The 16,044-nt window shown below is 42.8% G+C and overlaps 1 protein-coding gene across 1 annotated transcript in view; it reads left to right on the top strand.

The window, feature by feature from the left end:
- adamts10 (ADAM metallopeptidase with thrombospondin type 1 motif, 10) overlaps positions 1-16,044 on the top strand; it is a 73,483-nt gene that overhangs the window by 5,041 nt on the left and 52,398 nt on the right. Inside the window, exon 2 of the mRNA XM_058072326.1 lies at positions 7,848-8,233. Coding sequence (XP_057928309.1) covers positions 8,140-8,233 — 94 coding nt within the window. The 5' untranslated portion in view covers positions 7,848-8,139. The remainder of the gene's footprint in view (positions 1-7,847; positions 8,234-16,044) is intronic.

Genomic DNA, 16,044 nt, shown 5'->3' with positions numbered 1-16,044 from the left:
CTCACAGCTAGGAGACCAGGGTTCAATTCCACCCTCGGCCCCATGTGAGTGTGAATGGTTGTTTGTCTATATGTGCCCTGTGATTGGCTGGCCACCAGTCCAGGGTGTACCCCGTCTCTCGCCCGAAGACAGCTGGGATAGGCTCCATTATGCCCGCGACCCTCGTGAGGAAAAAGCTGTAGAAAATGAATGAATAATTTATTTTATTTTATTTTATTTTATTTTATTTTATTTTATTTTATTTTATTTTATTTTATTTTATTTTATTTTATTTTATTTTATTTTATTTTATTTTATTTTATTTTATTTAAATGAGTATCCAATGCCATAATGGGTACCATAGTAAGTGTCAATATAGTGATATATATAGCACATCATGACTGGTTCAAGACTCTTCATCCTTGTATTTAGCAAACATCAACTGCTTGTATTGTTTCTTGAATTGGCTCATCGTTGTGCATTGTTTGATTTCCTTACTCAATCCATTCCATAGTTTTTTTCCATAGAAAAAAAAGAGGGGGGAGGGGGTCTGCATTGGGGAGGTCTATCTTTCCCCCTTGAGATCTAAAACAAACAAGATTGAGAGTCGGAGGTAATGAAAAGCACTTGATATCAAGCTGCAAGTTTAATAACCCCACCATAAATCGAGAGAGGGAGTCGAGGTAATGAAACGTAGGACTTGGGCTTGTGCAGGAAATGACTGGGAGAAAGTCGGCGGGCGGGGGGGGGGAGAGAAAGACTTTCACTTGTTCCACAAACTTCTATAAAGGAAGTAGAAACAGCACAAGGAACACTCAGTGTTTTTGCCCTCACTCCACTTCCTGCTTAGAATAGATGACCTTTAATGTATGTATTTGTCCTTCAACACACCGTTACTCCACTCCCCCCTCCCCACCCGTGCGCCATTTAAACAATTAACACTGACGAATGGCTCTCCCAGCTGGCTGCAGCAACCCGCACTCTTCTGTCTCTCTTCCATTCCCCAGGGCTTTGCTCTTCTTTTTTTTTTCTTCCACCCCCCCTCTCTTTTTTTTTTCACAAGGAAACTTGCTCCCCTTCTCTCGTCACCAAAAGGTTTCCCATCTGCTTCCGATTACCTTTGGCTGCAGTTGGTGAGCTGCCAGCCATCTGGGCTCGTGTGGCGTCTCCGTTCGCTCTTCTCTCCCCCCAGACGGCTCTCAGGGAGGGAGGGAGGAAGGGGGAGGTAAAGGACTGACATTTCAAGGAGTTCGAGGAGTATAGGTGTTTAGCTGACGCTGCAATGTCAAGGAGGGAAGACCGAGAGACCAGGCTAGCAGTTATTTTTCATTCATGTATCCACTACCAATGTAGATAAATACAGCATATGGATCATATATATATATATATATATATATATATATATATATATATATATACATATATATATGGATAATGGTAAATGGTTTTATTTCATTTGAACATGCATCAGATGACAATTGAATGCATCACATAATCAGTTCACAGTTCCACATGTCCAAAAGGAGTAGGAAGAAGCAAAGCTTATTAAATCCTACCCCTCCATCTGGTACTTTTACAGTCAGTAACTGTTACATTTGTTCACTTCCTGCTTTCTTAATTTAATTTAATTTAATTTAATTTAATTTAATTTAATTTAATTTAATTTAATTTAATTTAATTTAATTTAATTTAATTTAATTTAATTTAATTTAATTTAATTTAATTTAATTTAATTTTATTTAGGGGCGGCACGGTGATCGAGTGGTTAGCGCACAGACCTCACAGCTAGGAGGACCAGGGTTCGATTCCATTGGAGTTTGCATGTTCTGCCCGTGCATGCGTGGGTTTTCTCCGGGTACTCCGGTTTCCTCCCACATTCCAAAAACATGCTAGGTTAATTAGCGACTCCAAATTGTCCATAGGTATGAATGTGAGTGTGAATGGTTGTTTGTCTATATGTGCCCTGTGATTGGCTGGCCACCAGTCCAGGGTGTACCCCGCCTCTCGCCCGAAGACAGCTGGGATAGGCTCCAGCATGCCTGCGACCCTTGTGAGGAAAAAGCGGTAGAAAATGAATGAATAATTTAATTTTATTTAATTTTATTTAATTTTATTTAATTTTATTTAATTTTATTTAATTTTATTTAATTTTATTTAATTTTATTTAATTTTATTTTCCTATAGAGCAGCTACACGCAATAACTAGCACAGAAAGCTTTCTCGATCTTCCAGCTCTTCCATGATATGAAGATCAAGATTTGATAAAAATGCGGTGGCATGGCGGATTAGTGGTTAGCGCGCAGATCTCACAGCTAGGAGGACCAGGGTTCGATTCCACCCTCGGCCATCTCTGTGTGGAGTTTGCATGTTCCCCCCTTGCATGCGTGGGTTTTCTCCGCGACCCTCGTGAGGAAAAAGCGGTAGAAAATGAATGAATGAATGTTCGTGTTATTAGCTTAGCCTGCAAATGTTAGCCGGCGTTTGACTGATGATCACACTGTGAGCCACGAAAAAAAAAAAAAAACTCACCATACTCACCATCATGCCTTTGTTCTACAAATGCCATATTAAAGCTTTTCAACGTGCTACCCTTCAAGGACTTTTTTTTGTGGCATGTGTTGGCAGTTAAGTTTCACACAAGAGACATTTTGTCTTTTGTTGTTTTTGTTTTGAAGGAAAATGGGAGGACCGCGCTGCCCCCTACACCGCATGAAAGGATCGCTGCGTGCTGAAATAGTGCGGGGCATAGACTTTTTGTGATCGCCATGGAAAGACAGTTATAGGCGTATGCTGATCATGTGATTTTGTTTTTTTTATTGATGGCCGATCTATAGGAGCATCCCTGGTACAATCGTGATCACATGACATTTTTATATGATTGGATGGTGAGATTCGACGAATTGGACTCCTGAATCGAATCATCCAATAGTCAGATATTCTAAGTTACGACTGGAAAATTGACCATGAAGTGACCATGAGGTTCTTGGTCACCCTTCTGATCCCTCCCCCGAATGCTCAGTGTAGACGGCTGGCCAGTTCTAGGCAGCATCCTAGTGGTGAAGAACTTCTTCCATTTAAGGTCGATGGAGGCCTCTGTCCTCATTAGAACCTTCAAAGCAGCTGAATTTTATTTTTGTACCCTTACCCAGATTTGCGGGCTGCACGGCGGTCGTGTGTTTAATTTAATTTAATTTAATTTAATTTAATTTAATTTAATTTAATTTAATTTAATTTAATTTAATTTAATTTAATTTAATTTAATTTAATTTAATTTAATTTAATTTAATTTAATTTAATTTAATTTAATTTAATTTAATTTAATTTAATTTAGTTGAGTTGAGTTGAGTTGAGTTGAGTTGAGTTGAGTTGAGTTGAGTTGAGTTGAGTTGAGTTGAGTTGAGTTGAGTTGAGTTGAATTTAGGGGCGGCACGGCTCACAGCTCGGAGACCAGGGTTCAATTCCACCCTCGGCCATCTCTGTGTGGAGTTTGCATGTTCTCTCCGGGTACTCCGGTTTCCTCCCACATTCCAAAAACATGCTAGGTTAATTGGCGACTCCAAATTGTCCATAGGTATGAATGTGAGTGTGAATGGTTGTTTGTCTATATGTGCCCTGTGATTGGCTGGCCACCAGTCCAGGGTGTACCCCGCCTCTCTCGCCTAAAGACAGCTGGGATAGGCTCCAGCACCCCCGCGACACCTCGTGAGGATAAGCGGTAGAAAATGAATGAATGACATACAGGCTGCACGGTGTGAAGTGGTTAGTGCACAGACCCGAGTTCGATTCCACCCTCGGCCATCTCTGTGTGGAGTTTGCATGTTCTCCCCGTGCATGCATGGGTTTTCTCCTGGTACTCCGGTTTCCTCCCACATTCCAAAAACATGCTAGGTTAATTAGCGACTCCAAATTGTCCATAGGTATGAATGTGAGTGTGAATGGTTGTTTGTCTATATGTGCCCTGTGATTTGCTGGCCACCAGTCCAGGGTGTACCCCACCTCTCGCCCGAAGACAGCTGGCATAGGCTCCAGCCTTCTGCCTTTAAAGGCAGCAGCTGTACCATTACACCAACAGGTAAATATTTGAAGTCCGCCACTCTTATACTGCTGCAAAAATCTCAATCTCAACAAGCGTGGTGTCAGATTACTCATCTTTTTTTCACCGCCTCTCGCCCGAAGACAGCTGGGATAGGCTCCAGCACCCCCGCGACCCTCGTGAGGATAAGCGGTAGAAAATGAATAAATGAATAACAATTTAATATAATATTTAAGATAAGACATTAAGAGCTGGGATTGAACCAGTGCCTTCTGCCTTATAAGGCAGCAGCTGTACCATTACACCAACATGTAAATATTTGAAGTTTTTTGTTCTTATACTGCTGCAAAAATCTCAATCTCAACAAGCGTGGTGTCAGATTACTCATCTTTTTTTCCCCCCGCCTCCCGCCCGAAGACAGCTGGGATAGGCTCCAGCACGCCCGCGACCCTTGTGAGGCTAAGGGGTAGAAAATGAATGAATGAATAACAAATTAATAGAATATTTAAGATAAGACATTAAGGGCTGGGATTGAACCAGTACCTTTTGCCTTAAAAGGCAGCAGCTGTACCATTACACCAACAAGTAAATTTTTTAAGTCCGCTATTTTGTTCTTATACTGCTGCAAAAATCTCAATCTCAACGAGCGTGGTGTCAGATTACTCTTTTTTTTTTCTCCCGCCTCTCGCCCGAAGACAGCTGGGTTAGGCTCCAGCACCCCCGCGACCCTCGTTTTAGAGGTGTCTCAGTACAGCATGCACTACCGTGACCCTTTTAGTGTCACCAAAGTACTTTTATTACAAACTAAACAACATAAAAAAAACAGCGTTCCTTTCCATGTCTCAGCCAAAACCACTACCCCTTCCCCCCCGATTGTCCCGCAGATCTGAAGAATTTTCACATATTTTTCTTCAAAATCAATCCTGATGTTTCACAGCCCCAGAGTGAAGCAGCAGGTCATTTGAAACCATACCTCACAAGGCAAGGCGCAGTAAATGACGAATAAACCTCAGTATGCGATCGACTCATTGGAAGACATACTACTCGTATTTATAAAGCATTACAGTAATTGTACAAGTAATTGTCTGTGGCTTAAGACATTGGCGTTTGATTCCTGCATTTGAAAAGCTCAAGTTGCCGGTATCATGCTTCACGGCATTTAAGTGTGCAGCTTTGCGGCCATTCAACTTAACATTCCAAGCCGTACATCATGATAATGACCCCTCCGACAGTTATATGCATCGCTTTTAACTCCACACCATATATTTAAATTACGTAGTCAACAGCGTGACATCCCATTACTCAGAATGTGTGATGTCATTCTCTATAGCTTAACTTTTCGCATTACATTTGAACACTCCGAGAAGGTCGGAGTGCCCGAAGAAAACCCATTTAAGGATTGAAGAGAACATGCAAACTCCACTTGGCCGTTGCGGGACTGATAGGTGCAGATTCTGGAAGATCTAGAAAGCTTTCTGTGCGGATAATCATGTGTAGCTGCTCTATAGGAGTCCACAAGTCAATATAAATGGCCAAAAAATGAACATAATAGGTCCCCTTTAACACATGGCTGACTCATTCATTCATTCATTTTATACCGCTTTTTACCGCTTTGCTGGAGCCTATCCCAGCTGTGTTCGGGCGAGAAGCAGGGTACACCCTAGACTGGTCGCCAGCTAATCGCAGGGCACATATAGACAAACAACCATTCACACTCACATTCATACCTATGGACAATTTGGAGTCGCTAATTAACCTAGCATGTTTTTGGAATGTAGTCATGCCAAAATGTTGTGTTGCTGCTGGATGTTCACAGTATCCGAGTGATACTATCGTGGGGGTGCTGGAGCCTATTCCAGCTGTCTTCGAAAAAGAGAGGCGGGGTACACCCCGGACTGGTCGCCAGCCAATCGCAGGGCACATATAGACAAACAACCATGCACACTCACATTCATACCTATGGACAATTTGGAGTCGCTAATTAACCTAGCATGTTTTTGGAATGTGGGAGGAAAACCGGAGTACCCGGAGAAAACCCACGCATGCACGGGGAGAACATGCAAACTCCACACAGAGATGACCGAGGGTGGAATTGAACTCGGGTCTCCTAGCTGTGAGGCCTGCGTGCTAACCACTCGTCCGCCGCGCATCCCCAACCTTGTTATGCATCTTCAAAATGAACCAAATAACATGAGAGTCATCACACAGCAACTTAACACCCAAATTGTATACTGTACAAACACTATATTCATTCATTCATTTTCTACCACTTTTCCTCACGAGGGTCGCGGGGGTGCTGGAGCCTATCCCAGCTGTCTTCAGGCGAGAGGCGGGATACACTCTGGACTGGTGGCCAGCCAATCACAGGGCACATATAGACAAACAACCATTCACACTCACATTCATACCTATGGACAATTTGGAGTCGCCAATTAACCTAGCATGTTTTTGGAATGTGGGAGGAAAACCGGAGTTCCCTGAGAATGCACAGGGAGAACATGCAAATTCCACACAGAGATGGCCGAGAGTGGAATTGAACTCGGGTCTCATAGCTGTGAGGCCTGCGTGCTAACCACTCGGACAACGTGCAGCCAAGAAAGAACAAATTCAGGTGTATTTTTGAGTCAATGGAACAGTCCACTTTAAAAGATAAAAAAAAAAAAGACACTTTTTCCGGCCTGTTATCTTCTGAAAACGGCGAATTAGCCTACTAACTGACGACAGGTGAATAAACACGACACCTTTGTACTTGGCAGCGGCTTCTCAGAACCATACAAATTACCCCTTGGTGTTGATGACTTTTTTATGATTGTATTACAACTTAACATTTTCCCCCAAATAGTCTCAAATATTCCCTAATAGCAGTCAAAAAGTGCCAGAATCTCAGCCAAATTATAAGCCGCACAGTCAAGCATTCAGCCTGCAAGTCAGTCAGTCAGTCAGCCATGCAACCAAGCCAGCATAGCGGTGATGGCAACCTGCTGCTCTTCTCAAATTGGCTCATTTTCCCCTCTGGATCTCTGACATAATACCCACTTAAGTCCCTGTTTGGGCATTAAGCACACAGTTTTTTTTTTACAACATCAATGCTTCCTTTGTGTTTGAACTCTTTCCGGCTTAAGGAGTGAGGCCCCCCCCGGATTTGAACTTGCTGTTGTCTTTGACCATCAGAGTGAAAGCCCAAAGACTACATTGATTAGCTGCAAGACAATGAAATACAGTAAACCTCGGATATATCGGATTCAATTGTTCCCACTGGTTTTGTCCGATATAAGCGAAATCCGTTATATGCGTATACCGGAAAATGTCCGTTTTACGCATATATCGGATTTATATCCGGTATATGCGTAAATCGGATTTTATCCGTTATAAAAAGGCACTTCCTTGACTATGTTTCCAATGTATCTGGACGCGCAGGCAACGCTGCAAATGACGTCGTATAGCGGCCTGTCACGATTCGGCGAATCGGAGCGCCACGATGCGGCCATCCGATATATGCGAGGGAAATTTAATGGAAATGCATTGGAACGGGACTGGAGATTTTGTCCGAAATAGGCGAAATCCGTTATAAAAAATCCGATATATGCAATGAATTTTTATTGGAAATGCATTACAGAAAAATCGGTTCTTTTTTTATCTGTCAGTTGTGAGCGAATTTCCGATATACGTATCCGAGTCCGATATATCCGAGGTTTACTATAGTAGGTGGCCCTTCTCTTGGTGTTAAGATCTGGGTAAAGCGGTGCCTTATTTAGTCTGGGTTTATGTACAAATACTGCAATATTTTTTCCCTTATATGCAATTTCTCTCATGTAGTCAACTTTTTCCTCTACAGGTCTACTGAGACGAGTCCGGTTCTACATTTGCTTCCGAGCTGGTTCCCTCGCAGTACTGTGTACATCTATGAAGACTTCTCCCGGATTCATCGTCATTACTTGCTGAGAGAGAGAAAAAGCTGCTATGACTGTCCTCACGCTTCCTCACGCCATGGTCCATCGGATCGTCGAGCTGTCGCACTGCTAGGCGAGGGGGGGTGGGGACGCCGCAGAGGCCAGGAGACATGTTGGGACAGAGGCCCGAGGACCAGTGCACTGAATTCTGTTACTTTAGCGACTACCGTAGTAGCCATGGAAACGCTACGGAGGACTGCTCTGATCTGCACAGTCGTCGTTGTCATGGGTGTCGCAGGAGTTCACAGGGATGAGTTCTCTCAGTCACAAGGTGAGATGGGGATGGTTGTCGGTTGGGTCAACACAAACATGAACCCATGTTCCATGTGAACAGCAGAGGTTACATCTAAGGATCACCCTTAACCGATGGCTGATTTTGCTTGGGCCGATATTTGTGGCCGATACTGTTTTTGATGCTGATGGCCGATTTTGCTTGGGCCGATACTGCTTTTGATGCCGATGGCTGATATTTGTGGCCGATACTGCTTTTGATGCTGATGGCCGATATTTGTGGCCGATACGGTTTTGATGCCGATGGCTAATATTTGTGGCCGATACTGCTTTTGATGCTGATGGCCGATATTTGTGGCCAATACTGCTTTTGATGCCGATTTTGCTTGGGGCGATATTTGTGGCCGATACTGCTTTTGATGCCGATGGCCGATTTTGCTTGGGCCGATATTTGTGGCCGATACTGTTTTTGATGCTGATGGCCGATTTTGCTTGGGCCGATACTGCTTTTGATGCCGTTGGCCGATTTTGCTTCAGCCAATATTTGTGGCCGATACTGCTTTTGATGCCGATGGCCGATTTTGCTTGGGCCAATATTTGTGGCCGATACTGTTTTTGATGCTGATGGCCGATTTTGCTTGGGCCGATACTGCTTTTGATGCCGATGGCCGATTTTGCTTGGGCCGATATTTGTGGCCAATACTGTTTTTGATGCTGATGGCCGATTTTGCTTGGGCCGATACTGCTTTTGATGCCGATGGCCGATTTTGCTTGGGCCGATATTTGTGGTCGATACTGATTTTGATGCCGATTATGCTTGGGCCGATATTTGTGGCCGATACTGCTTTTGATGCCGATGGCCGATTTTGCTTGGGCCGATATTTGTGGCCGATACCGCTTTTGATGCGATGGCCGATTTTGCTTGGGCCGATATTTGTGGCTGATACTGCTTTTGATGCCTCAATTTACATGAAATGTAAAAAATTACCATGATAACAAATATTACAAGTGTTCATGTTTAAACAAGGGCAGCACGGTGGACGAGTGGTTAGCGCACAGACCTCATAGCTAGGAGACCAGGGTTCAATTCCACCCTCGGCCATCTCTGTGTGGAGTTTGCTGTTCTCTGTTCTCCCCATGCATTGCAGGGTTTCCTCCCACATTCCAAAAACATGCTAGGTTAATTGGCGACTCCAAATTGTCCATAGGTATGAATGTGAGTGTGAATGGTTGTTTGTCTATATGTGTCCTGTGATTGGCTGACTGTGATTGACTTACCTAGTTTAAGTTTTATCATCATCGATGTGATGACTGCTCCTCGGCAGCGTGACGCATGACTGTAAATCATGCGGTGGAAAAATATATCGGTGAACCCACGTGCGTATCGGCCGATACCGATTCAAGGAAAAAACGCAAATATCGTCCCGATATATCGGCCGGCCAATGTATCGATCGATCCTTAGTTACAACCTACCGACCTTTGTGTGTTCATGTATTTTACACTAAATGTGCTGCAGAAAACCGATCACATTGCTCAACTTTTCAAACCATCCTAGAGCCAAGAACATCTACTGTGCTTCAGGTTGGGTAGTTCCCCGTTAAACGTACCCCAGCACGGTACAGATTACCTAATGTGAGCGCACCCATGAAAATAAATAACACTTGATCGAGCAGCTCATGCAAACCACAGAGCTGCCTGTCTTAAATTAGGCTACACTTGCAACTCAACCCCCAACCCCTGCACGCCCCACAAATCATGCTTTCGTGGTACCTTGGATCTTACCATACAGGATCCATGCCTCTCTGTGCCTTTCTTGTATACGCACTGAGGCTAGAAGGACTAAAAATCCCCTACGGCAACGACATAAATCCCCTTAGTGTCTGTCTCGTCATTCTGAACAAGGATGTGATTGTGTATTTCCTCAACCTGACCTCTGACCCCGTCACCCCCTCCAACAGATGTGAATGTAATAAGTGTCTGAGGCACATTTAGGGCTACAACTTGGATTCTCCATTTAGGCTTGTTAGCATCTGTCACTAGCGAACAATGGCAATTGAAGAGAGAGGATTTGGGAGCTGATCAAATCTAATTCAGATTCAGAGAGACTCTTTTATTGCAAATGTTGATCCGAAATCCAAGTACAACGTCAATATCAATCTAGCAGGAGGATTTAGAGGAATAGGAGTCAACCATGTGCTGCACGGTAGTCGAGTGGTTAGCGCACAGACCTCACAGCTAGGAGACCAGGGTTCAATTCCACCCTCGGCCATCTCTGTGTGGAACATGCTAGATTAATTGGCAACTCCAAATTGTCCATAGGTATGAATGTGAGTGTGAATGGTTGTTTGTCTATATGTGCCCTGTGATTGGCTGGCCACCAGTCCGGGGTGTACCCCGCCTCTCTCGCCTAAAGACTGCTGGGATAGGCTCCAGCACCCCCGTGACCCTCATGAGGATAAGCGGTAGAAAATGAATAAATGACATACAGGCTGCACGGTGTAAAGTGGTTGGTGCACAGACCTGAGTTCGATTCCACCCTCGGCCATCTCTGTGTGGAGTTTACATGCTCTCCCTGTGTATGCGTGGGTTTTCTCCGGGTACTCCGGTTTCCTCCCACATTCCAAAAACATGCTAGGTTAATTAGCGACTCCAAATTGTCCATAGGTATGAATGTGAGTGTGAATGGTTGTTTGTCTATATGTGCCCTGTGATTGGCTGGCCACCAGTCCAGGGTGTAACCCGCCTCTCGCCCGAAGAAGCTGGGATAGGCTCCAGCACCCCCGAAAACCCTCATTTTTGGCCACTTATATTGAGTTGTGGACTCCTATAGAGCAGCTACATATGATTATCCGCACAGAAAGCTTTCTAAATCTTCCAGAATCTGCACCTATTCCAGCTGTATTTTCCTCAGATTTCCAAAATTGGTCTGTTTTAATTTATTCAATTGTAGTTTGCGTACACATGGAGGTGAGAATGACAGATTGCTTTGCAAACATTTTGTACTATACAAATGTTGCAGCGATAGGAACAAGCCCCGGGCGTCGCAGCGACGCTAGCATTTCTATGTTTTTTTTTTCCCCTCATTGCGGAATGTTTGCAGAGCATCAGTTCGTCACAAGTTCCTCAGTAACTACTGTATTATTGTGTACTTTACTGTAAAATGAGATCGTGACGAGTCCCACGCGATCAACGCTCAGGGGAAGTTACGTTTTGCAGCACGTCGCAGAAACGGTAACGCTTGATTTGCTCACGGTAACGCACCAAGAGCACAGTATGGGTATTTTTTCCAGTGATTATTGGAGTTATTTATTATAAATAGCAGCATCACAGGGTCTAATGTTGTCTAGAGAATAATGTCGCAGCGATAGGAACAAGCCCCGGGCGTCGCAGCGATGCTGGCATTTCTATGTTGTTTTTTTTTCCCTCATTTCGGAATGTTTGCAGAGCATTCGGCGAAATAAGTAACACTTTACCGTAAAATTAGAAAGTGACGAGTCCCACGCGATCAACGCTCAGGGGAAGTTACGTTTTGCAGCACGTCGCAGGAAAGGAACGCTTGATTTGCTCACGGTAACGCACCAAGAGCACAGTATGGGTATTTTTTTCAGTGATTATTTGAGTTATTTATTATAAATAGCAGCATCACAGGGTCTAATGTTGTCCAGAGAATAATGTTGCAGCGATAGGAACAAGCCCCGGGCGTCGCAGCGATGCTGGCATTTCTATGTTTTTTTTTTTTTCCCCTCATTTCGGAATGTTTGCAGAGCATTCGGCGAAATAGCTAACACTTTACCGTACTTTACCGTAAAATTAGAAAGTGACGAGTCCCACGCGATCAACGCTAAGGGGAAGTTACGTTTTGCAGCACGTCGCAGAAATGGTAACGCTTGATTTGTTCACGGTAACGAACCAAGAGCACAGTATGGGTATTTTTTTCAGTGATTATTGGAGTTATTTATTATAAATAGCAGCATCACAGGGTCTAATATTGTCTAGAGAATAATGTCGCAGCGATAGGAACAAGCCCCGGGCGTCGCAGCGATGCTGGCATTTCTGTTTTTTTTTTTTTCCCTCATTTCGGAATGTTTGCAGAGCATTCGGCGAAATAAGTAACACTTAGGGACTTAGGAACCAACTTACCTCACCTTGTTAGTTTGTCACAAGTTCCTCAGTAACTACTGTATTATTGTGTACTATGGGTATTTTTTTTCAGTGATTATTGGAGTTATTTATTATAAATAGCAGCATCACAGGGTCTAATGTTGTCCAGAGAATATGGTTTATTTTCCGAGTGTCTGTGTGTTTATGTAGGGACCTGAGAGGACTAATATGGCTTTCAACAAGAGGTTGGGCTTTAGTTTGCTTTGGAACAAGAAAAACAATGTAATTCATACCCTACATTGCATACATACTGTAATGTCCAGTTTTACATGAATAGTTTAACGTTAGGATGTAAGTGCATGTTGACAAAAGTGTATAGTTATGAATTTATTATCAGTTTTCACTGTATCTTCCTCTCGTCAATTGTTTCAAAAAGAGGCTTTCGGTCTGAGGTCTGTCTGACCTCATGATCCTCATGTAGGGAGGACCATTTTTCCATCCAAAGTCAAGTATTTCCTTCCTCTTCTGATAGGAGAAACTTGTCAGGTTCAAACTCCTGTGACACTTTAAAAACACTTCAATACAGAAATACAGAAGAGAAAGACAATAATATTCAAAGTTACTCGCAGCGAGGAGAGTTAAACCACATACCCGGGGTCCCTACTACATGGTCGTGCAACTCTAACGGAGGGGGGGCAGTTGCATGAGCTGTATTTGTTTGTCTATATGCGTGTGTGAATATGTGAGAGTGATTACTTTTATTATTTTACGAGTTCTTATCTTGACACATTCTTGCAGGATTAACATGAACATCTGCAAGGGTTTTCTGTTGGCGCATCCAGGCACCTCCAGGACCTTTGGGGTCGCTGGGGGTCTCTGATTAGGGTCACAGGAACATTTCTTCTTCAGCGCATTCAAACACTTTCTATTGTCTAAGCCAGGGGTCTCAAACTACAATTTACCTGGGGGCCACTGGAGCTAGGGTCTGGGCAAGGCTGGGCCGCATCAGCCCCCCCAAAAAAAAGACGCATTTATTAAAAACAGAAAAATATACAAACTTTTTCAGTGCTTTGGTTCCGATTTTCTACAAGAAAAGCTCTGATAAAACATTCCACTGTTCTCAAACATCTTACTTTTTATTTTTCTGCACAAAATAAGATGAAAAATAAACAAACAAATCAAGAATAAAGAAAATCAATCAATCAGTAATAAATACATATAATAATAATAATAATAATAATAAAAAAATGGCAAAATTGTTTACCACAAAGAAATTTCCCCTACTTATTATAGATAAAAACTTATTTCAATCTGCGATTAAATGTGATTAATTGTGAGTGAACTATGGACAAAAAAATGCGATTAGTCACGATCAAATATTGAATCGATTGACAGCCCTAGTTTGAGCATCTTTTGTGTACACCAGGGGTCTCAAACTCCATTTACTTGGGGGGCCACTGGAGCTCGGGTCTGGATGAGATTTTCCAAAAAAAACCCTAAACGGTAGCCTTCAAGTTATTTCCTTTAAACTTAAATAGCCAAAAACTTACCACTTCCACACGGATAGGGAGGATAACTATTAACAGTTATTTAACCCACATATAGTTGGCGGGTAGACAAATTATTTTTTTCACATTAAAATGAACAAAGCATTATTAGAGCCCTGTAGACATGACAAAACACGACTATAGTCACATTTATACTCTTTTTATTTACAACATATTGCGCAACTGCAGGGTCTTGAGACACATGCTAACTTGCAAACTAGAGAGCTAGCGACCTAAACGGTAGCCTTCAAGTTATTTCCTTTTAAACTTAAATAGCCAAAAACTTACCACTTCCACACGGATAGGGAGGATAACTATTAATAGTTATTTAACCTTTAACATGAACATTAATTAAACTTAATAATTTTTTTCTGGGTACATGATACCATACAGCATCGGTATCAAACTTGCGCGGCGCCGCAGTAACACTAAACTTTCATATCAAGGCGGGGGCCCCAAACTAGTGTCCTGCGGGCCACGTGTTTGAGACCCCTGACCTAAACGGTAGCCTTCAAGTTATTTTCTTTAAACTTAAATAGCCAAAAAACTTACCACTTCCACACGGATAGGGAGGATAACTATTAACAGTTATTTAACCTTTAACTTGAACATTAATCAAACGTAATAATTTTTTCTGGGTACATGATACCATACAGCATCAGTATCAAACTTGCGCGGCGCCGCAGTAACATTAAACTTTCATATCAAGGCGGGGGCCCCAAACTAGTGTCCTGCGGGCCACGTGTTTGAGACCCCTGACCTAAACGGTAGCCTTCAAGTTATTTTCTTTAAACTTAAATAGCCAAAAAACTTACCACTTCCACACGGATAGGGAGGATAACTATTAACAGTTATTTAACCTTTAACTTGAACATTAATCAAACGTAATAATTTTTTCTGGGTACATGATACCATACAGCATCCATATCAAACTTGCGCGGCGCCGCAGTAACACTAAACTTTCATATCAAGGCGGGGGCCCCAAACTAGTGTCCTGCAGGCCACGTGTTTGAGACCCCTGACCTAAACGGTAGCCTTCAAGTTATTTCCTTTAAACTTAAATAGCCCAAAAACTTACCACTTCCACACGGATAGGGAGGATAACTATTAACAGTTATTTAACCTTTAACATGAACATTAATCAAACGTAATAATTTTTTCTGGGTACATGATACCATACAGCATCTGTATCAAACTTGCGCGGGCCGCACTAACATTAAACTTTCATATCAAGGCGGGGCCCTCAAACTAGTGGACACGTGTTTGAGACCCCTGGTCTAAGCAAATGGATATAAGGGTGATAACTAATACTATATTCATTCTATTTACATTTTATTCTAACAGATGCCCTTCCACTCATAGATGAAATTACCTCAATTTAGCATTTAGGCCCAAATTAACTGGCATGTGCAACCTTTCCAGGTGAGGTCAAATACTTTGTGTACCAACGCTATGCTTCTACGGTCAAATCTGTTAAAAATTGTGGTCAAAAAGGGTTTATTTGTTCTGCAAAATGCACCGCAGCCGCCCTGCTTTGTCAGAAAAGAAACAACAGCAGATGTGACTACTGTCACTGTTTTTGTAGATGGATGCAATGAAGTCAGGAGGGGGTGGGGGGGGTGTCTTACTCGGGGATCATGTGCTAGCCATCAATATATAAACATCAGCGCTGTCATCACTGTTTAACCACGCATGTTAATGTCTTGTCTCCTACTAAATGTTTGAACGCGATAAAGACACGGCGGTGGTGGTGTTCTGGAAAAAATTAAACAAACACCGCCCCGATGGTTACTCTCATGCTCGGACCATCTGGTGTGGATCTGTCGCTACAGGAATCAAAGCAACACAGACACTGTAATTTTAATGGGACTCTTTTATAGCGTTAAATGTAAAAAGTCTTTTAAATTCACGTGTGTTTGTTGCCATGTGGAGTGGGTTCATTGTTATTTTGTTTATGACTGTTTTTTTTTGTCGTTACTGTAGCCTTAATTCTGTGTGAGGTCTCATTCCAAATGAGACCCCACATTCCAAAGAACATGCTAGGTTAATTGGCGACTCCAAATTGTCCATAGGTATGAATGGTGAGTGTGAATGGTTGTTTGTCTATATGTGCCCTGTGATTGGCTGGCCACCAGTCCAGGGTGTACCCCGCCTCTCGCCCAAAGACAGCTGGGATAGGCTCCAGCACAACCAGCGACCCTC

Source organism: Doryrhamphus excisus, chromosome 5 (assembly GCF_030265055.1).
Source record: "Doryrhamphus excisus isolate RoL2022-K1 chromosome 5, RoL_Dexc_1.0, whole genome shotgun sequence".
In the NCBI taxonomy this organism is placed as follows: domain Eukaryota; kingdom Metazoa; phylum Chordata; class Actinopteri; order Syngnathiformes; family Syngnathidae; genus Doryrhamphus; species Doryrhamphus excisus.
The sequence above is the reverse complement of the archived record's forward strand: the minus strand, read 5'-3'. Positions and strand labels throughout refer to the sequence as shown.